At 37.9% G+C, this 23,736-nt stretch overlaps 1 protein-coding gene across 4 annotated transcripts in view; it reads right to left on the reverse strand.

The window, feature by feature from the left end:
- The window catches only part of OCA2 (OCA2 melanosomal transmembrane protein), a 455,591-nt gene that overhangs the window by 425,956 nt on the left and 5,899 nt on the right, over positions 1 to 23,736 (reverse strand). For all 4 annotated transcript variants that reach the window (XM_059180248.1, XM_059180246.1, XM_059180245.1 and 1 more), the window contains one exon: positions 2,503 to 2,771. In XM_059180248.1, the coding sequence (XP_059036231.1) occupies positions 2,503 to 2,750 (248 nt within the window). In that variant the 5' untranslated portion in view covers positions 2,751 to 2,771. The remainder of the gene's footprint in view (positions 1 to 2,502; positions 2,772 to 23,736) is intronic.

Genomic DNA, 23,736 nt, shown 5'->3' on the forward strand with positions numbered 1-23,736 from the left:
CATCCTATCTGGTGACTCTCAGAGCACAGGATGTGACTCTGACCTCCAGTTTGTTGGTGAGATGTTAGCAGACATGAGGTGGCAGAAGCTTATGACCAGCTTCCACACTGGAGTCATGAAACCTTTGGAAGGACGAGAGGTAGGTGACCCATGAGACCCCTAAGTTAGCTGGCAGCCAAGCCTGCACTGGCATAAAGAGTTAGACTACCACCCTACAACCCACATGATGAAGTTTGTGTTTGGGGTCTGCACCATTATTCTGGCAAGAGATAGCTGAGGTCAATACAGCTTCCAGAGAAGATCTCCAGCCCCAGCTTCCCTACAGGCTGCCGTAATCCAATCCTACATGGAGATTCTGGAGGTCCTCCTTCACCTTCCAATGATGCCCTGAATTATTCTTGCATTTCAGACCTAAAATTGTTATCAAAAACTGTACTGGGTTTGGTTTTTATTTTTTGGTATGTATTATTATATTTTTAAGCCCTAAAGAGAGAAAGATGAAAGAAGAGAAGGAAAAGAAGGGTGATTTAAAAATAAATTCCAGGTTGGTAAAGGACTAAATCTAAAGAGCAAAGTTTAAAACTTTTAGAAAACAGGAGGAAATTTTTGTGAAATCAAAGAGAAAGTTGAGTTCTTATAAATATCTGAGCTTTGAAATACTAGCCCCCCAAAAGAACACAAAACCATGAAAGATTTACAAATATAATCATCTTAATACGTTATTAAAATAAAACATAAATGGGGCACCTGGGTGGCACAATTGGTTGAGCATCTGATTTTTGGTTTCAACTCAAGTTGTGATCTCAGGATCATGGGATCAAACCCCACACTGGGCTCCATGCTCAGCATGGTATCTGCAGGTTCTCTCTCCCTCTCCCTTTGACCCTCCCACCTGTGCACGCTCTCTCTCTCTCTTTCTTTCTCTCTAAAATAAATAAATAAATTTTTTAAAAATCATAAATAAAAAGAAAAGATGATCTTCTGGCTTGGAGAAGACCCTGCAACACAGGACCAAAGAGGGTTAATATGAAGAATCTTAAGAAAAAAGAGAGAGAGAGAGAGAAAAGTATAAACAAATCATTGGAAAACTGAGCAAAATGTACAAGATGGCACATTATGAAAAACAAACTTAACTGCTTAGTAAACAAGTGGGAAGAAGGTCTGCTTTCCTGGTCAACAAGGAAATACAAACTTCCTTGCAAATCATGACATAGCATATCACATGTATCACATCTTCTCATGTTAAAGTCCCCTGGCACCAAACATTGGAAAGGTGAGAGGGTAAACTGACACAATTATGAATCTGGTACATCTAATAAATCCTAAGGTGCAGACATTTTAGGAACCAACACTTGTTATCAAGTAGAAAGGTACTCTAGAGAATCCCCCCCAACTCATAACCCCAAAAATCTATACAAGAAAATGCATTGTAAGCAGTTTTTAATAGCAAAATACTAGGGAGTGGGGTAGACATTGAATGGCTACCTACAGGAGAAGATATATAAACTGTGGGATATTCAGATACTGACGTTTTAAGTGAGCACCCCATATGAATTAACAAGAGCTACAGGGAGCCACACTGACAAATCCCAAAAAACAAGTTGGACACACACACAAAAAATCAAGTCAATGTTTAACCACTTGCAAGACAAGAGCACATACTATTTAGTGATACATAAACAGTAATAGTATGAACATGCACATTGGTGATATCAACAGTAAACGGGGATAGGTGCTACCCTAGAAAGGAGGAGGGGACAGGATCATGGCAGGTGGTGGGGCTGTACACCACACTTCAATGTATTTTTATGAGGCTTGCCTTTTTCAACATTAGACCACTGGTACTGTGTGGGTCAAGTTCTGGCTGAGCAACTGCTCTGAGCAGGACTTATTGCCTGTGGGTATGAGGATACCCAGATCTGCAGGGTAAACAGTATGTCCCTACATGGGTATGAATTGACACTTATAGGATGCTTTTTATATCTATTCATTGGTTTTACTCTGGTAAATATTTAAGGGTTTATCAAAAGTTCCTTTTAATGTAATCTAGATTTTTCTAACATGAAAAACGATATTCAACTGATTTACTTGACCTATTTGTAAGACAATGCATGTTCTAAGACATATATATATATATTCTTATATGTATATATATCTTATATATAAGCATATGCTTACATATGAGAATATTTTATATATAAGTATATAAATACTCTACTTTTTAAAGTCATGTAATAATTTTAATTCCTTAAAATAATATAGCAAATGCAAATTTCATGCAAACATCTCTATTTTTATAGAGTTTTTAGAGTTTTAGAGTTATATTAGCCACATTTTAGAAAGAGCATTCATTCAAAATAGGCCAGGAAAGTGTTAGAGTATTCTTGCATTTCTTGCATAATATCTGAAAATTTTCCCACAAAAAAATGGAGGAACAATGCTTACAAAAAATCCAGTATTTGTGAATTCCACATTTATAAGATAAAATTCTTATAAATTCACCTCTGCTCTGTGAGAAATGAGTCAAAATCTTGGTCCACAGAAGCCCAGCAGCTCTTTCCAGCTGCCCTGCTGGGGTAGGGGGTTGAGGGGTCTTCCCTGTTGACTCCACGCTGTAGCCTGTAGTTGCTGGTGGCAGGTCCTGCCAGCTTTGGCGTTCCCAGGGCAGCACACATGGGAGCAGATGTCTGATGTAACTCCATCTCCAGCACACCAGAGGTCAGCCCACCATCTTTGTTCTCTAGATGCATGTTCTGTTGTCACTCTTCTCACTAGGTCAGTCAGAAAGAAAGCACTCTTGATGAAAAGCAAACTGGGAATATTGTTTGCACCTTGAGGAATCCATATGGAATCCAGTCAGTCTCTCTCTACCCTTGTTATTTTTTGGCCTCTTATAATGGAGCCCTTCCAGTGTTCCAGCATTCTATATCACATGGGAAACAGTGTATGCTCAACTCTAAGGATGAACATTGTAGCACATTTCACACTAGTCATGACCTAAGTATTCAACAAGAAAGCATTAGGTAAGTAAGTTACAATATGTGCATAGTATAAAATACTATACAACTAAAAATGCTCTAAAAGGATACTGATTTATAGTGGGAAATATTAAGGATACAGAAAAACACGGATAGAGCAGGATATTTTTCTTGAAATAAATATATACATAGCATATGCATAGAACGGGACACCAGAAAGACCCAGCCTCCAAAACATGACCATCTCTGTGTGGTAAGGGCTTTCTCCTTTTTTTCTGACTATGTTATGGTTTTATGGGTTTTTGCATCCAGCAAATTAATACTTTTGCAATGAGAAAATAATAATACTTATTATAAAAATGAAAACAATTACTCATTGAAAGTAATACAGTAATTGAAAGTGAAATTTTAAAAAAAAGTTATGAGGTCCTACTCTTTGGATTACATTTATAACCATTACCATTTTATTCTTTTACATTTGCCAGCTTCCCATGACCCCAGCAATGACCTCTGATTTGCAGCAGAATGGTTTGCTATCAAGGGTTGCTATGAAGCCAAAATTCATTGTGAGCTTTGGTTAAGGAGGATTTGCAACATGAGAAGCAATGTTCACAACCCATAGTTGGAATCGGTACAATACATGGGCCTGCCATTCTTTGTGGCTCACTCATCAGTAAGGAGAAGGTAGAGTGTTAGTAGAATGTGCCTCTATCAAAAATTAAAAAACATTTTAGTTTCATGCAATTGTTTCCATTGTCTAGTAAGTACAAAATCCACATGCATGTATGAACTACAGAATACAAATTTTACAACTTTCCTGATTCTACCTATGAGTTAATGCTCTCATATTTGCATTTAAAATAATGATTCAGATTATGAGACTGAAGCTGAGAATACTTCCCTTTAGATCAGGAACACGACAAGTATCCCCACTCTCTCCAATATTATTCACCATAGTACTGGAAGTCCTAGCAACAGCAATCAGACAACAAAAAGAAATAAAAGGTGTTCAAATTGGCAAGGAAGGAGTGAAACTCTCTCTCTTCACAGGTGACATGATACTTTACATGGAAAAAACAAAAGACTCCACCCCCAAATCACTAGAACTCATACATCAATTCACTAATGTGGCAGAATACAAAATCAATTCACAGAAATGAGTTCCTTTTCTATACACTAACAATGTAACTGTAGGAAGAGAAATTAGGGAATTGGTTCCATTTATAATACCACAAAAATCCTTAAGATACTTTGGAATAAACCTAACCAAAGAGGTAAGGGATCTATACTCTAAGAACTGAAGAAAACTTATAAAGAAAAATGAAGAACACACAAAAGATGGAAAAACATTCCTTGCTCATGGATTGGAAGAATAAACATTGTTAAAATGTCTCTGTTGCCCAGATCAATCTATACTTTCAACGTGATCAAAATACCAATGGCATTTTTCAAAGTGCTAAAAAAAACAATCCTAAAATTTGTGTGGAACCAGAAAAGACCCCAAATCACCAAGGAAATGTTGAAAAAGAAAAAACAAAGCTGGGGACATCACGTTGCCTGATATCAAGTTATATTACAAAGTTGTGATAATCAAGAAAGCACAGTACTGACACAAAAACAGACACATAGATCAATGGAACAGAGTAGAGATCCCAGATATGGACCCTCAACTCTATGGTTGTGTAATCTTTGACAAAGCAGGGGGAAAAACATCCAGTAGAAAAAAAGACAGTCTCTTCCACAAATGGTGCTATGAAAATTGGATAGTTATACACAGAAGAAAGAAACTGGACCATTCTCTTACACCATAAACAAAGACAAACTCTAAATGGATTAAAGACCTCAACTGAGACAGGAATCCATCAAAATCCTAGAGGAGAACATAGGCAGTAACAATTTCGACATCAGCCACAGCAATTTATTTCAAAACACATCTCCAAAGGCAAGGGAGACAAAACCAAAGATGAACTTTGGGGACTTCATCAAGATTAAAAGCTTCTGCACAGCAAAGGAAACCATCAAACAAAATGGAATGGGAGAAGATATTTTCAAATGACATTACAGATAAAGGACTTGTATCCACAATCGGTAAAGAACTTCTGAAACTCAACACTCAAAAAACAAATAACCCAGTCAAGAAATGGGCAGAAGACATGAACAGACACTTCTCCAAAGAAGACATACAAATAGCTAACAGACACATGAAAAAATGCTCATCATTAGCCATCCATGAGATTCAAACTACATTGAGATACCATCTTACCCCAATTAGAATGACCAAAATTAACAAGACAGTAAATAACCAGTGTTGGAGAGGATGTAGAGAAAGGGGAACTCTCTTACACTGTTGGTGGGAATGCAAGTTGTTGTAGCCACTTTGGAGAACACTGTGGAGATTCCTTAAGGAATTAAAAATAGAGCTACCCTATGACCCTGCAATTGCGCCACTGAGTATTTCCCCCAAAGATACAGATGCAGTGAGAAGAAGGGCCATCTGTACCTCAATGTTCATAGCAGCAATGGCTACAGTCGCCAAACTGTGGAAAGAGCCAAGATGCCCTTCAACAGATGAATGGATAAAGAAGATATGGCCCATATATACTATGGAGTATTCTCCATCAGAAAGGATGAATACCCAACTTTTGTATTAACATGAACAGGACTGGAAGAGATTATGCTGAGTGAAATAAGTCAAGCAGAGAGAGTCAATTATCATATGGTTTAGTTTATTTGTGGAGCATAAGGAATAACACGGAGGACATTGAGAGTTGGAGAGGAGAAGTGAGTTGAGGGAAATTGGAGGGGGAGATGAACCATGAGAGACTGTGGACTCTGAGAAACAAACTGAGGGTGTTGGAAGGGAGTGGGGTGAAGAGTGGGTGATCCTGGTGGTGGGTATTAAGGAGGGCACATATTGCATGGAGCACTGCACTGGGTGTGGTGCATAAACAATGAATCTTGGAACACTGAAAAATAAAATAAAATAAAATAAAATATTTTATAAAAGAACTTCTCTGCTTCCACAACAGCCAAACACCCCCTGTCCCCACTCCCTTTCCCAGCTGAGAGATTCCATAGTCCAGCAAAGACTCTCCTCTTATTTGCCCCAACTCATTGTGTCAAGCTCATCTGTTATGTGAGCAATATGTGAGTTTGCTATTGCTGCGTAACAAATCACTACAAAATTGGTAGCTTAAAACAACACATTTATAATCTCAGAAACTCTGGGGCAGGCTTCACTGGATCATTTACTTAGGATTTCAAGGTGTAATCATGCTGTGTTATCATCTAGAGGCTCAACTACAGGAAAAATCTGCTTCCAGAATGACCCAATGTTGGCAGAATTCAATTGCTGGTGCTACAGGACTGAAGGCCCTGGCTTCTTGCTAGTTGTTGACCAGAGACCACACTGAGCTCTCAGAAGCCACCCTCACCTTCTACAGGATTCCTGAAGTTCTGTGCCATGTGGACTCCCCAAACATGTCCACTTCATCAAGAACAATGAAGAGTCTCCAAAGTGAGTCAACTAAGAAGACAAAATTTTACATATTGTAGCACAACCATGGGATTGACATCCCATCGTCTTTGCTCTATTTTACTGTTTGGAAGTGAGTCATAGATCCTACCCTACCCTCAGGGGAGGGAACTACAAAAGGGAATGACCACCAGGCAATGAGGATCATGGGGACTACCCTTGGGTCTGCATGCTACCCATGAAAAATCTCAAAAGACTGGCTTTCCTGTCCTGTGTCACCATCCAAGCAGCTGACTATAGCCATAAAGAACCTTCTGTGGTCCTGACATTCTGATGTGACCTCCATATGCAGTGTTCCCACTGGGTCCTAAAACTGCCCAGTGATTTTAACATATCTCCCAAGACAATTTTCACTCCTGTTCTCCTCCAACTTCTCCTTTAACATCCATTATGTCCTCTCTCCCTTTCAATCTCAGCTATTGCCCTTGCCTCTTCCTTCCTACACTAACTGAGTCAGCCAGGGTCCAAGAAGGAAATAGAAGCTTCTCTGAATACATAATCATAGAAACTGGTAACACAGGAGATGGACATGGTGAGATGCTATCTAGAGGCTAGAGAAGAGTGGCAGCAAGAAAATTTCCAACCCACCATAGCTAAGGAGCAGAGGGAGAAGGTGAGTGCAGAAACTATGCTGAGCCTTTCTGGAAGAAGCTGGAGTCCAAGAAGAGATGCCCCCAAAAGCAGGGTGGAATGGGAAGAAGTACCAACTTGCCCCCTCTACCTCCATCAATCTCCCGGCAGAGCTTCCCAAACTCAGCAGGAAGATACTGACCTGAGAGCCAAAGTATGAGCCAGAAACTGAGATTTAGACATGAGTTGAGGGTGATGAATGTCTCCAAGAGCAAAAAGTCCCAGAACTGGCACACTGACAAAACTAGAAGCAATGAGAATAAAATGTCCAGCCTCCTTAGTACATGCCTGCCTGCAACACTACTGGGTACGCTGGAGCCCACCCACTCTCACCGACTCAGACTGTGCTGTTGCAATTCTCCTCTCCTGAATCATTCAGGCCACAATGGAAACATAAAGTGATATCTGCCAAAACTAAAAAGATACATCTCCAGGAGGAATTAAGATGGCAGAAGATTAGAGGATCCTAAATTTGTCTTGTCCCTCAAGTACACCCAAATAGCAAATAATTCTGAATACCAAGAACAGAGCACAATATCAGAACTTATGAGGAAGTGGTGATGCAACATGGGGGCTTAAGTGGGTAGGAGAAGAATCAATGAAACAAGATGGGATTGGGAGGGAGACAAACCATAAGTGACTCTTAATCTCACAAAACAAACTGAGGGTTGCTGGGGGGAGGGGGGTTGGGAGAAGAGGGGTGGGGTTATGGACATTGGGGAGGGTGTGTGCTTTGGTGAGTGCTGTGAAGTGTGTAAGCCTGGTGATTCACAGACCTGTACCCCTGGGGATAAAAATATATGTTTATAAAAAATTAAAAATTTTTTTTAAAAGTCTACTACAGTGGGAGACATGCCTGGCTTAAAGGTGCCCAGGTGGTGAAGTGGGGGCAGAATCCCAGGTGTGACACCATGGTCTGAAGATCCCCCTGGTCACAAGAAGAATGGGTGGTGCCTAAGTGCTGCACTGTTACCAGGCATAGGACCATGGAAGCTGGCTGAGAACAGTGAGTCTAGTTTCGGGCTTTCTGCTCTGTATTGCCATAAACTGCAAACCACTGTGTGGTCATGGGATCTTGCCTGGGACAGGTCTAGCACGTGGCAGAATCATGGGGAGACCCTCCCCAGGAGCAACAATGAAGGCCTATGTCATAGGAGTCCCTAAAATTTATAGTTTTAAAACTCAGTCACGCACTTGAGATAAAAGAGCTCAGACACAGGCAGGAAGAACACAGGGTTCTGATGAAACCAGGGAGACAAGAATGATTGATTGTTCTTCTGTAAGGGCTCACTAAAGAGTGGAGGGTATGAATTTTCAGCTCCAGGATGAAAGAATGGGGTGCCACCATATTCATTCTGACTATCAGTACTGAAAGCCTTCAGGCAGCAAAAGAGTTTCACCTAGTGGAGTCTGGAGCCTCTTATACCAAGCCATTCCTCCTAATGCCCTGGAAGCATATTTCCACTATGGCAAGTCCACTTGAGAATCAGCACAACAGGCTCCTCCCCGAGAAGACCAGTATAAACCACTTGCCCCCACAAAGTTTACTGAGTGTAGAGGGATGCAAATCTTCAGGTCTAGAGGAAAATAGTATCTAGCCTCCTTTGTACTTTAGTTCTTTATTTTTATGGTTATTTTCTCCTTTATTTTCTTTTTTGTTATTTTATGGTAATTTTTTAATTTTTAATTTTATATATTTTTTGGTTAACTTCACTATTTTTTTTAATTTTTTCTTTCTTATTTTAGGATCTAGATTCTTTTAACAACAGGCTAAAACACACATAGGATCTAATTTTTTTGGTTTTGCTGTTGGTTTTGTTAGGCTTTTTTTGTTTGTTTGTTTGTTTCTTTTTCTTTCTTCTTTTCTTTCCTGGACAAAATGACAAGATGGAGAAATTCACCCCAAAAGAAAGAACAGGAGGTAGTACTCACAGCCAGGGATTTATTTAATCAATACAAATGTAAGTACAATTTTGGAACTAGAATTTAAAACAATGATTATATGGATAGTAGCTGGGCTTGGAAAAAAAAGAAAAAACAGAGAAGACACTAGAGAATCCCTTACTACAAAGATAAAAGAATTAAAATATAATCAGGCTGAAATTAAAAATTAAAAATGCTATAACCAAGATTCAACCCCAAGTGGAGGCCATAAAAATAAGGGTGGACAAAGCAGAGGAGTGAATCAGTAACACAGAATATTAAATTATGGAAAATAATGAAGCTGAAATGAAGAGTTAAAGTTAATGGACTAGGAAGGTAGACTTAGGGAACTCAGTTTCTTATTAAAACAATAATATTTGTATCATAGGAGTCCCAGAAAATGAAGAGAGAGATATAGGCACAAAAAGTTTATTCAAACAAATGATAGCTGGGGAAGGACACAGACATGAAAATCCAAGAAGGACAGGAACTCTCATTAAATTTAACAGAAGTAAACCATCGCCAAGGCATATGATGGTTGAATTCATAAAATACACAGACAAGGAAAGAATCCTGAAACCAGAAAAGGAAAAAAGTCCTTAACCTACAAAGGAAGACAGATCATGTTCACAGCAGATCTGTCCACCAAAATCTGGCAGGCCAGAAGGAAGTAGAGGAAATATTCAAAGTGCTGAGTGGAAACAATATGCAGCCAAGAATTCTTTATCCAGCAAGGTTGTGATTCAGAATAAAAAGAGAGATACAGAGTTTCCCAGACAAACAAAAAGTAGAGTTTGTGACCACTAAGTCAGCCCTATAAGAACTTTCAATAGGGACACTTTGGGTGGACAGAAGAAAAAGACCAAAAGCAACAAAGACTAGAAAGGATCAGAGAACATCAACAGAAACACCAACTCTACAGGTAACACAATGGCACTAAATTCTTATCTTTCTTTTTTTTTTTTTTTAAAGATTTTATTTATTTATTTGACAGAGAGAGAGATCACAAGTAGGGAGAGAGGCAGGCAGAGAGAGGAGGAAGCAGGCTCACGGCGGAGCAGAGAGCCCGATGCGGGGCTCGATCCCAGGACACTGAGATCATGACCTGAGCTGAAGGCAGAGGCTTAACCCACTGAGCCACCCAGGTGCCCCTAAATTCTTATCTTTCAATAATCACTCTAAATATAAATGGTCCAATCAAAAGACACAGGGTACCAGAATGATAACACTATGAGACCATGAGAAATAATGTATATATAATTTAATACCTAGGGAAACCACTTGAAAAAGCTATAAAAGAGATACATTTAAAAATACTAGAGATACCACCTTACACCAGTTAGAAAGGCAAAAATTAACAAGGCAAGAAACAACAAATATTGAAGAGGACTTGGAGAAAGGGGAACCCTCTTACACTGTTGTGGGAATGCTAGTTGGCGCAGCCACTTTGGAAAACAATGTGGAGGCTCCTCAAGATGTTGAATTTAGAACTACTCTATGACCTGGCAATTGCACTACTAGGTATTTACCCCAAAGATAGAGATGTAATGAGAAGAAGAGACATATGCACCCCAATGTTCATAATAGCAATGTCCATAATAGCTAAACTGTGGAAACAGCAGAGATGCCCTTCAACAGACGAACAGATAAAGAAGATGAGGTCCATACATATAATGGAATATTACTCAGCCATCAGAAATGATGAATAGCCAACTTTTGGATGAGACTGGAGATTATGCTGAATGAAGTCATTCAAGCAGAGAAATTTAACTATCATGTGGTCTCACTTACTGGTAGAACATAAGGAATAGCATGGAGGACATTAGGAGAAGGAAGGGAAAAAATGAAGGAGAGGTGGAATCAGAAGGGGTGATGGACCATGAAAGACTTGGACTCTGAGAAACAAACTGTGGGTTTTAGAGGGGAGGAGGATGGGTGGATGGGTTGGCCCAGTGATGTGTATTAAGGAGGCACATATTGCAAGGAGCACTGGGTGTTATATGTAAACAATGAATCTTGGAACACTACACCAAATCTAATGAGGTACTGAATGGTGACTAAAATAACATAATAAAAAATAATAATAATTTAAAAATACTACAGATATAATGGAATTACAAAATATGTCCACTTAACCCACAACCTTAACATATTAAAATTTCATTGACTATAAATGATCTGAATACAACAATTAAGACAGAGGTTGGAAGAGTGGATTATAAAACATGACTCAGCTTTGTGCAGTCTATAAGAAATTAACTACAAAAATAATTTAAGTAGGCTAAAATGTGAAAGGATGGAAAAACATATATCATTCAAGAGTTAATCCAAAGAAAGGTCATGTGGCTATGTTGATATAAGATAAACTTCAGGGTAAACAAAATATCTAGGTACAGAAAAAGAGTCTATAGAATAATAATAAAAGAGTCAATTTATCAAAATGACATGGGAATTTTAAATGTGTATTACCAAACAACAAAGCTGCAAAATTAGTGATAAAAAACTAACAGAACTGAAAGGAGAAAGAGAGATGTACAGTTGTATTGTTAGAGAATTCATTTCTTTCTCAGCAGTTAATAGAACAATTACACAGAAAATCAGCAAGTATATAGAAGAACTGAAGAACATCATTGACCAAGAAGATCTAAATGATATGTGTAGAAAACTCTGCCCAACAACAGCAGAACATTCTTTTTAAGTGCCCAAAGAACATATATCAAGATATACTACAACTTGGGTCATAAAACAAACCTCAGAAAATTTAAAAGAATTGAAACCACACAGTATGTTCTACAGTCACACTCTAATCAAATCAAATTAGAGATTAATAATAGAAAAACAAGCAGAAAGTCTACATTTTTGAAAATTAAAATTAAAACTTCTAATTAATCCAGAAGTCAAAGAGGAAGTCTCAAGAGAAACCAAAATTATACTGAACCAAACAAAATGAAAATACAACATATCAAAATGTGTGGAATAAAGCTAAAGCAGTGATGGGGGGAATTTTACAGCATTAAATGTTCATATTGGGAAGGAGAAAAGGTCTCAAGTCAATAATCTAAACTCTCATCTCAATAATCTAGGGGAAAAATAGCAAAATAAACCTACGGAAAGTAGAAGAAAATAATAAACATAAGAGCAAGAAAATCAATGAAATATAAAACAGAAAAACAACAGGAAAAATCAATGAAACAAAGAGCTTCTTCTCTGAATTGACAAACACCTCTAGCATGACTGACAAAAAAAGAGAATAGAAATTACCAATATCAGGAATTAAATGGGGAACATTACTACAGACCTTACAGACATCAAAAGGATAATAATGGAATACTGAAAAACTCTACACACATAAATGTGGCAACTCAGATGAAAGGACCAATTCCTCAAAAAGCAGAAGTGAACACAATTCACCCAATATAAAATAGATAATTTGGATAATTCTCTAACTATTAAGTAGACTGCATTTGAGTTTTTAAATTCCCAAAATGTAAATCTCCAGACTCAGATAGTTATCTGAAAAGAAGTTATCTTTAAAGAAGAATTAACACCAATTCTACCCAATTTCTTCCAGAAAATAAAAAGTGAGATACACGTTACAGGTAATTTTATGAAGTTAGTGTTATCCTTATGCCAAAATCAGAGGAAAGAAAGAAAGTGAGAAAGAGAGAGAAGAAGGGAGGTAAGAAGAAAGAAAGGAAGGAAGGAAGAAAGGAAAGGAGGAAGGGAAGATGGGAGGAAAAAAGCAAGGAAGGAAGGAAAAGGGAAATGGAAAGGAAGGAAGAAAGAGAGAGAGAGAGAAGGAGTGAGGGAAAAAATGACATAAACAATGAATCTTGGAACACTGCCTCAAAAACTAATGATGTATTTTACGGTGACTAACATAACACAAAAAAAAATTAAATAGGTGTACATCTAATAATACATGTACTGACTCAAACACTGGAAACAATAAAACACTAATGAAAGCAATCAAATATCTATAAATAAATGGAAGGATAAATCATGTTTATGGACTAGAAGATTCAACATAGTAAATATGTCAACTCCCCCCAAATTTATACAAATTTAATGCAATTCCTATCAAATTCCAGAATGATATCTTATAGCTATAAACAACATTATTTTATAATTTATATGGAAAGGCAAATGATCTAGAATATTTAACATAATTTGAAAAAAATGGGAGGACCAATCTACAAGTTGCAAGATTTACTCTATAGTTATTACAGTAACTAAGAGTGTGTGGTGTGAGCAGAGTCATACACACACAAATCAACAGAAGAGAGGACTCAGAAAGAGACTCGTGTAAATATGCCCAGAGGATTTTGACAAAGGTGCAAAAGCGATTTAACATAAGAAAGATAACCTGTACGATAAATGGTTCTTGAGTAATAGGATATTCATAGGCAAAAGAAAAAGCACCTTTATCTATGTCTCATAATTTATATAAGTGGGTAGAAGAATAAATGAAACAAGATGGGATTGGGAGGGAGACAAAACAAACTGAGGGTTGCTGGGGGGAGGGGGTTTCGGAGAAGGGGGTGGGATTATGGACATTGGGGAGGGTATGTGCTTTGGTGAGTGCTGTGAAGTGTGTAAGCCTGGTGATTCACAGACCTGTACCCCTGGGGATAAAAATATATGTTTATAAAAAAAAAAAAAAAGAAGGGAATCTTTCTGCCCTTCAACAGATGAATGGATAAGGAAGATGTGGTCCATATACACTATGGACTATTATGCCTCCATCAGAAAGGATGAATATCCAACTTTTGTAGCAACATGGATGGGACTGGAAAAGATTATGATGAGTGAAATAAGTCAAGCAGAGAGAGTCAATTATCATATGGTTTCACTTACTTGTGGAGCATGACAAATATCATGGAGGACATGGGGAGTTGGAGAGGAGAAGGGAGTTGGGGGAAATTGGAAGGGGAGGTGAACCATGAGAGACTATGGACTCTGAAAAACAATCTGAGGGGAATGAAGTGGTGGGGGGGTGGGAGGTTGGGGTACCAGGTGGTGGGTATTATAGAGGGCACAGATTGCATGGAGCACTGGGTGTGGTGCAAGAATAATGAATACTGTTATGCTGAAAATAAATAAATTTAATTTTAAAAAAATAAAATAAAAAATAAAAAATTATTAAAAAAAAAAGTTCACTCAAAGTGGATCACAGACTTAAATGTAAAATCTGAAACTACAAAACTTTAAAAAATCAACATGGGGGCACCTGGATAGCTCAGTGGGTTAAGCCTCTGCCTTCTGCTCAGGTCATGATCTTGGAGACCTGGGATCGAGCCCCGCGTCAGGCTCTCTGCTCAGCAGGAAGCCTGCTTCCCTCTCTCTCTTTCTGCCTCTCTGCCTACTTGTGATCTCTCTCTCTCTGTCAAATAAATAAAATCTTTTTTAAAAACTAACACAGGGAGAAACCCTCAGAATCTAGGGCTAGGCAAAAAGCCTTAAACTTGACACCAAGAGCACAATCCATAAAAAGAAAAAAAATGATAAACTGAACTTAATCAACATTACAATTTTTTGTTCTGTGAAATGCTGTTAGGAGGTTAAAAAGATAAGCCATGTACTGGAAGAAAATACTTACCAATCACATATCCAGAAAGAGACTGATATCCTGACTACATAAAGAACTCTCAGGGAAGGGAAGATGGCAGAAGAGTAGGAAAACCTTAGGCTCAGTTTGTCCCACAAATACAAGTAAACAACCATTAAATCATCCTAAAGACCACAGAAATTGACCTGAAGATTGGCAGAACAAACTCCATAACTAAAGGTAGAGAAGAGGCCATACTGAAGAAGGTAGAAAGTGCAAAGATTCAGTTTGGGAGAGAAATGGATGATGGTTGCTTCAGTGGGAAGTTAACCATCGTCCTGGAGAAGGGCTAAAGACAGATTAATGCATAAGGGAGCCGGCACAAGGAAGACAAAGCTCCAAAGCAACTGGCTTGGAAAGAAAGAGGAGCCAAAACTTCATGAGTTCTTGCAACCAATGGGACTTAAAGCTAGAGTTTTAAAGGTTGGCAGCCTTGGCTCAGAGAGCCTGAAAGGCATTGGTCTACTCTTGGAGAGAGGTCAGGGAACATAGCATATGGACATACAGTGTGGAAACAGCGATCTGAAAGTGACTGGGGCCCACAGAGGGGAGGTTATTTGCTCATCTCAGAGCATGTCCCAGAGAGGCAGCATTCACAGAGAGACCCCTCTAAAAACAAAGGAATTGGCAGGCACCATTTCCTTCCCCTGCCCCTCAGAATAAGCACAGGGCCACCTGCATGAACCAGTGCATCACTGACACTTGCTACCTAACTTTCTTACACCAAGCCTTGTCCCCCAGGTTCTGGTAGAGCCACCCTTCACATCACACATGCTTTAATCCCAGTGTAGCATCCCCCTCTCCCAAAAGACCAACCAAAACCCCTGCTCACAACACATATCCCAGCCCAGGAGTTTTGGGGGGCTTAATTCTGGCATTGGTGGCAATATGTCACAGTTCAAAAGTGGACTACAGCACACCTAGTTATAATTCAGCACATTCAGGCCAGGGACCAAACACTGCCTATAACAGGCAGAGAGCTTCTGCAGTTCACTGGCCTAAAGCATAAAAAGACCAAGACACAATAGCTGAGAGCCCAACACACTTTGGAGACACTTCCTGAAGCAACAGGCCCTTGGGAACAAGAGACACTACACTGCAGGGCACTATAGGACCACTTCATAAAACTATTACTCTAAGAACAGGAGACAGAGCTGACATCTTAACATAAAAACAGGCACAGAGACGTAAACAAAATGAGAAGATAGAGGAATTTGAAAAAATTAAAGAACAAGACAAGGCCACAGCCAGAGATCTAATCAAAACAGATATAAATAATGTCTGATAAAGAATTTAAAGTAATGGTTTCACTTACTTGTGGAGCATAAGAAATAACACCAAAGACATTGGGAGATGAAGAGGATATGTGAGTTGGGGGTAATTGGAGGGGGAGGCCAACCATGAGAGGCTGTGGACTCTGAGAAACAAACTGAGGGTTTTGGAGGGGAGAAGGGAGGGGGGTTAGGGTGAGCCTGTTGGTGGGTATTACAGATGGCACGTATTGCATGGAGCACTGGGTGTGGTGCATAAAATGCTGGAACACTGAAAAGAAATAAAATAAAACAAAATTTTAAAAAATTAAAATAATGAGCATAAAGATATTTGTTGGACTGGAGAAAAGAGTGGAAATCATCCATAAAACCCTTAACACAGATATAATGAATTTTATAGCAAAGATGAACGGTTCAATAAATGAAATAAGAGACATGCTTGATGGAATGAACACCAGGCTGGAAAAAGCAGAAGAATGAATTAATGACCTAGAAGATAGAGTAATGGAGAGTAATCAAGCTGAATAGAAGATACACAAATGATGATAGGAAACTCAGTGACTGCACTGAAATGTAGTAACATTCATATTATAAGAGTCCCAGAAGAAGAAGAGAGAGAAGGGGGGTAGGAAATTTATTTGAAGGAAAACAGCTGAAAACTTCCCTAATCTGGGGAAGGAAACAGATATCCAGATTCAGTAGGCACAGACAACTCCCAACAAAATAAACAAAGCAGATCCACACATGACATAATTAAAATGGCAAAATGGTAGTGATAAAGAAAAAAATTTTTTAAGTGGAAAGACAAAAGAAGAGTTACATACACATACACAGAAAACCTTATATGGCAAAAGACAGATTTTTCATAAGAAACTTTGCAAGTCAGAAGAAAGTGGCATGATAAATTCAAAGTGCTGAATGGGAAAAATATGCAGCCAATAGAAGGAGAGATAGTTTCCCAGACAATCAAAAACTAAAAGAGTTCATGACCACTAAACTGGCCCTGCAAGAAATATTCAAGGTGACTCTTCGAGCAGAAAGGAAACATCAGAAGTCACAGTATGAAAGTACAAAATACAAGAAAAAAAAAATCTGTAAAAAATCAGCTAAGGAGGGGGCGCCTGGGTGGCTCAGTGGGTTAGGCCGCTGCCTTCGGCTCAGGTCATGATCTCAGGGTCCTGGGATCGAGTCCCACATCGGGCTCTCTGCTCAGCAGGGAGCCTGCTTCCTCCTCTCTCTGACTGCTTCTCTGCCTACTTGTGATCTCTCTCTCTGTCAAATAAATAAATAAAATCTTTAAAAAAAAAAATCAGCTAAGGAATTCACAAAATAAAAAGATGTGAAATATATATATATATGTATATATATACCTAAAACATGGGAAAGAGAGAAGTAAAGAAATGGGTTCAAACTTAAGTGACCATCAACTGCATTTACACTATTCTATGCAGAGTATGTTATATACAAACCTAATGGTAACCACAATCAAAAACCACTATTAGATACACAAAGAATAAAGAAAAAGAAATTCAAATATATCATTAATGAAAACCAGCAAACCATGAAAGAAAGAAGGATCAGAGAAAAACCTCAGAAACTACCACAAAACAAGTAATAAAATGGCAATAAATACATATCTATGCATAATTACTTTGAATGTAAAAGAGTTAAATGCTTCAATCAAAAATACAGCACAGATAGAAAAAATCAGACCCATCTCTATGCTACCTACAGGAGACTCACGTTAGGCCTAAAGACACCTGTAGATTGAAAGTGACAGGATGGAGAAACATTTATCATGCAAATGAATGTGCAAAGAAACCCAGATTAGCAATACTTATATTGGACAAAATAGATTTAAAACAAAGACTATAACAACAGACAAAGAAGGACAGCAGAATACACATTCTTTTCAGGTGCATACAGAATATTCTCCAGATACTCAGAGATACCACAAAACAGGCCTCAACAAATACAATAAGACTGAAGTCATACCATGCACTTTTTCCAAACACAATGTTGTAAAACGAGAAGTCAACCACAAGACCTGGAAGGACCACAAATACATGGAGGTTAAATAACATGGGTTAACCAAGAAATAAAAAAGTACATAGAAACAAAGGAAAATGAAAACATAACCATCCAAAACCTTTGGGATGTAGCAAGATTAGTCTTAAGAGGGAAGTTCAAAGCCAAATAGGCCTACTTCAAGAAGCAAGAGTAAACTCAAATAAACAGCCTGACCTTACACCTAAAGGAGCTAGAGAAAGAACAAACAAAACCCAAAACCAGCAAAAAGAAGGAAATAAATAGGCAGAAATAAATGACATAGAAACTAAAAAAATAGAACTGATAAATGAAACCAGGAGCTAGTTCTCTGAAAAAATAAAGAGAATTCATAAACCTCTAATCAGACTTATCCAAAAACAAAAGGACACAAATAAAATTCCAAATGAAGGAGGAGAAATACAAGCCAACACCACAGATACACAAACAATTCTAAGAGAATATTATGAAAAACTACACATCAACAGACTGGACAACCTAGAAAAAAATGGATAAATTCCTACAAATATATAACCTCCCAAAACTGAAGCAGGAAGAACTAGAAAATTTCAACAGGCCAATTCCAGCAAGAAAAAAAAACAGAAATCAGAAATTTTAAAACTCCCAACAAATAAAGTTCAGGACCAGATGGCTTCACAGGTGAATTCAACCAAACATTTAAAGAAGAATTAATACCTATTCTTCTCAAACTATTCCAAGAAATAGAAGATGAAGGAAAGCTACCGAACTCATTCTATGAGGCCAGTATCATCCAGATACCAAACCCAGAGAAAGACACCACAAAAAAGAGAACTACAGGCCAACATCTCTGACAATCATGGATGCAAAAATCCTTACAAAATACTAGTAAAGAGAATCCAACAATACATTTTAAGAAATTATTCACCACGATCAAGTGGGATTTATTTCTGGGATGCAAGGGTTGTTGAATATTTGCAAATCAATTAATGTGATGCATTAAGAGATGAGATGAGATAAATAAGATGAGATGAGATCAATAAGAGATGAGATAAAAGCCGTATAATCATTTCAATAGACTCAGAAAAACTTTTGACAAAGTACAACCTCTATTCATGATAAAAATCGTCGACAGGGGCACCTGGGCGGCTCAGTGGGTTACGGCCTCTGCCTTCGGCTCAGGTCATGATCCCAGGGTGCTGGGATCGAGCCCTGCATTGGGCTCTCTGCTCGGCGGGGAGCCTGCTTCCCCCTCTCTTTCTGTCTGCCTCTCTGCCTACTTGTGATCTCTGTCAAATAAATAAAACCTTAAAAAAAAAAAAAAAAAAACCCTCGACAAAGTAGATTTAGAGGGAATATACCTCAGCATAATAAGGTCCTATAAGAAAAATTCACAGCAAACATCATACTTAATGGGGGAAAATCAAGAGATTGCCCCTAAGGTCAGGAACAAGACAAATATGTCCACTCTCACCACTTTTATTCAACATAGTACTGGAAGTCCTAAGCACAGCAATCAGAAAACAAAATCAAAAGGACCAAACCAGTAAGGAAGAAGTAAAAATTTCACTATTTGCACATGGCATAATACTCTATATAGAAAAGCCTAAAGATCCCACCAAAAACTACTAGAACTGAAAAAATGAACTCAGTAAATTCATAAGATATAAAATCAATGTGAAAATCTGTTGCATTTCTAGACACCAAGAAGAAGAAGAAGAAGCAGCAGAAAGAGAAATCAAAGAATTGAACCCATTTACAACTGCCCCCCAAAATTGTTAAGATACCTAGGAATAAATGTAACCAAAGAGGTAAAAGACCTGTATCTGAAAACTCTAAAACATTTGTAAAAGAAATGAAGATGACACAAAGAAATAGAAAGACATTAACTGCTCATGGATTGAAAAATAAATATTGTTATAATATCTATATTACTCAAAGCAATCCACAGATTTAATGTAATCCCTATCAAAATACCATCAGTATTTTCCACAGAACTAGAACACACAATCCTAAAATCTGTACAGAACCACAAAAAACCCTGAATACCCAAAGCATTTCTAAAAAGAAAAACAAAACTGGAGGCATCACAATTCTGGATTTCAAGCTCTTTTAAAAAGCTGTGGTCATCCAGCATGGTACTGGCATAAAAACAGACACATAGACCAGTGGAACAGAGAAGAGAGCCCAGATATGGACCCTCAACCTATGGTCAAATAATCTTCGACAAAACAGGAAAAAATATACAGTGGAAAAAAGACAGTCTCTTCAATAAATAGTGCTGGGAAAACTGGACAGCTATATGTAGAAGAATGAAACTCAACCATTCTCTTACACCGTACACAAAGATAAACTTGAAATGGATAAAAGACCTCAATATGAGATAGGAATCTATCAGAACCCTAGAGGAGAACATAGGCAGTAACCTCTTCGATATTAGCCACAGCAACTTCTTTCAAAATATGTCTACAAAGGCAAAGGAAACAAAAGCGAAGATGAACTTTTGGGACTTCATCAAGATCAAAAGCTTCTGCACAGCAAAGGAAACAGTCAAAAAAACAAAGAGGCAACCCACGGAATGGGAGAAGATATTTGCAAATGACAGTACAAAAGTTGATATCCAGGATCTATCAAGAACTCCTCAAACTCAACACATACAAAACAGATAATCATATCAAAAAATGGGCAGAAGACATGAACAGACACTTCTCCAACGAAGACATACAAATGGCTATCAGACACAAAATAGCCATCACTAGCCATCAGGGAGATTCAAATGAAAACCACATTGAGATATCACCTTACACCAGTTAGAATGGCCAAAATTAACAAGACAGGAAACAACATGTGTTAGGAGAGGATGTGGAGAAAGGGGAACCCTCTTACACTGTTGGTGGGAATGTAAGTTGGTGCAGCCTCTTTGGAGAACAGTGTGGAGATTCCTCAAGAAATTAAAAATAGAACTTCCCTATGACCCTGCAATTGCACTACTGGGTATTTACCCCAAAGATACAGATGTAGTGGAAAGAAGGGCCATCTGTACCCCAATGTTTATAGCAGCAATGGCCACGATCGCCAAACTGTGGAAAGAACCAATATGCCCTTCAACGGATGAATGGATAAGGAAGATGTGGTCCATATACACTATGGGGTATTATGCCTCCATCAGAAAGGATGAATACCCAACTTTTGTAGCAACAAGTCAAGCAGAGAGAGTCAATTATCATATGGTTTCACTTATTTGTGGAGCATAGCAAATAGCATGGAGGACAAGGGAGAGGAGAAGGGAGTTGAGGGAAATTGGAAGGGGAGGTGAACCATGACAGACTATGGACTCTGAAAAACAACCTGAGGGTTTTGAAGGGGCGGGGGGTGGGAGGTTGGGGGAGACAGGTGGTGGGTATTAGAGAGGGCACTTATTGCATGGAGCACTGGGTGTGGTGCAAAAACAATGAATACTATTATGCTGAAAAAAATTAATTTTTTTTTAAAAAGCTGTGGTCATCAAGACAGTATAGTATGGCACAAAAACAGATACACAGGTAAGCAGAACAGAATAGACAATCTAGAAGTAAACCCACAATTATACGGTCAATTAATATCTGACAAAGCAGGCAAGAATATGTAATGGGAAAAAGACAGTCTCTTCAGCAAATGGTATTGGGAAAACTGGTCAGCTACATGCAGAAGAATGAAACTAGACCACTTCCTTACACCATATACAAAAACAAACTCAAAACAGATTAAAGACCTAAATTTGAGACCTAAAACTATAAAAATCCTAGAATAGAAAATAGGCAGTAATATCTCTGACATTGGCTATAGCAACATTTTTCTAGATCCATCTCTTGAGGCAAAGGAAATAAAAGCAAAAATAAGCTATTAGGACCATATAAAAATAAAACCTTCTGCCCAGCAAAGGAAACAATTAACAAAAATAATATAGCACCATTATTTACAATAGACAAATTGTGAAAGCAGCCATGTCCATCTATAGATGAGTGGACAAAGAAGAAGTAGTATGTATATAATGTAATATTATTTGGCCACAAAAAAGAATGAAATATTGTCATTTGCAACAACATGGATGCAGCTAGAGAGTATATACTAAGTGAAATAAGTCAGTAAGAGAAAGACAAACACCATATAATTTAACTCATATGTGGAATTTAAGAAACAAAACAAATGAGCAAAGGGGAAAAAAGAGAGAGGGAATGGGAGAAGATATTTGTAAATGATGTACCCATAAAGGGTTAGAATCCAAAATCTATAAAGAACTTAACAAAGTCAATACTCAAAAAATAAAAAATCCAGTTAAGGGCATTTTTTTGAAGAAGACATCCAGATGGCTAACAGATATATGAAAGATGTCAAACATTTCTCATCATCAGGAAAATAAAAATCAAAACTACAATGAGATATCCCCTCCCACCTGTCAGAATGTCTACAATCAACAACATAAGAAACCACAAGTGTTGGTAAGGCTGTAGACAAAAGGGAACCCTCCTGCACTGTTGGTGGGAATCCAAACTGGTAAAACCACTCTGGAAAACACTATAGAGTTTCCTCAAAAAAGTTAAAAGTAGAACTAGCCTAAGATCCATTACTAGTTATTTGCCAAACAAACAAACAAAATACAAAAACACTAAGTCAAAGGGATACATGCACCCCAATGTTTATAGCACCATTATTTACAATAGACAAATTGTGAAAGCAGCCATGTCCATCTATAGATGAGTGGACAAAGAAGAAGTAGTATGTATATAATGTAATATTATTTGGCCACAAAAAAGAATGAAATATTGTCATTTGCAACAACATGGATGCAGCTAGAGAGTATATACTAAGTGAAATAAGTCAGTAAGAGAAAGACAAACACCATATAATTTAACTCATATGTGGAATTTAAGAAACAAAACAAATGAGCAAAGGGGAAAAAAGAGAGAGGGAGAGAGAGAGCGCGCGAGAAGAAAGATAAGCCAAGAAAAAGACTTAGTTGTTGGGAACAAACTGATGATTACCAGGCGGGAGGGGATTGAGGAGATGGGTGAAATAGGTGATGGGGATTAAGGAGTGCACTTGTCACGAGGAGCACAAGATAATGTGTGCAATTGTTGAATCACTACGCTGTACACACGAAATTAATATAACACTGTATGTTAACTATACTGAAATTTAAAAATATATTTCTAAAAATAATAATATTAAGAATTCTCAAAACTCAACAGTAAGAAAAATTGAAAAATTAAACAAATACTAAATGAGAAAAAGTGCAAAGACAAGAATAGTCACATCACTTAGGAGGATATAAGATAGTAAATGAGCACATGAGAAAATGTTCAACATCATTAGCTATTAGGGAAATGCAAATTAAAACTATAATGACATGTCATTACATGCCTATGAGAATAGCTAAAATGAAAAAAATAGAGACAACAGCAAGTGCTGGCAGAGGATGCAGAGACAACCCCTCACACAGTGCTAGCAGGAATATAATACAGAATAGACCCTCTAGAAAGCATTTTGACTCTTTGTTTTTTTTTTAAAGCTACCCTACAACCTAGCAATTAACCTAGCAATTGCCCTCCTGAACATTTATCCCAGGGGATGAATGAAACTTAACGTTCACACAATAACCTGTACATGAATGTTCCCAGCAGCTTTATCCATAGTAGTCCAAAACTGGAAATAAACCAAATGGTTGTCAATGGATGAGTGGTTAACTGAACTATATAGTACATCTATACCATGGAATCTAACTCATCC

This window comes from Mustela lutreola, chromosome 7 (assembly GCF_030435805.1).
Source record: "Mustela lutreola isolate mMusLut2 chromosome 7, mMusLut2.pri, whole genome shotgun sequence".
Lineage (NCBI taxonomy): Eukaryota > Metazoa > Chordata > Mammalia > Carnivora > Mustelidae > Mustela > Mustela lutreola.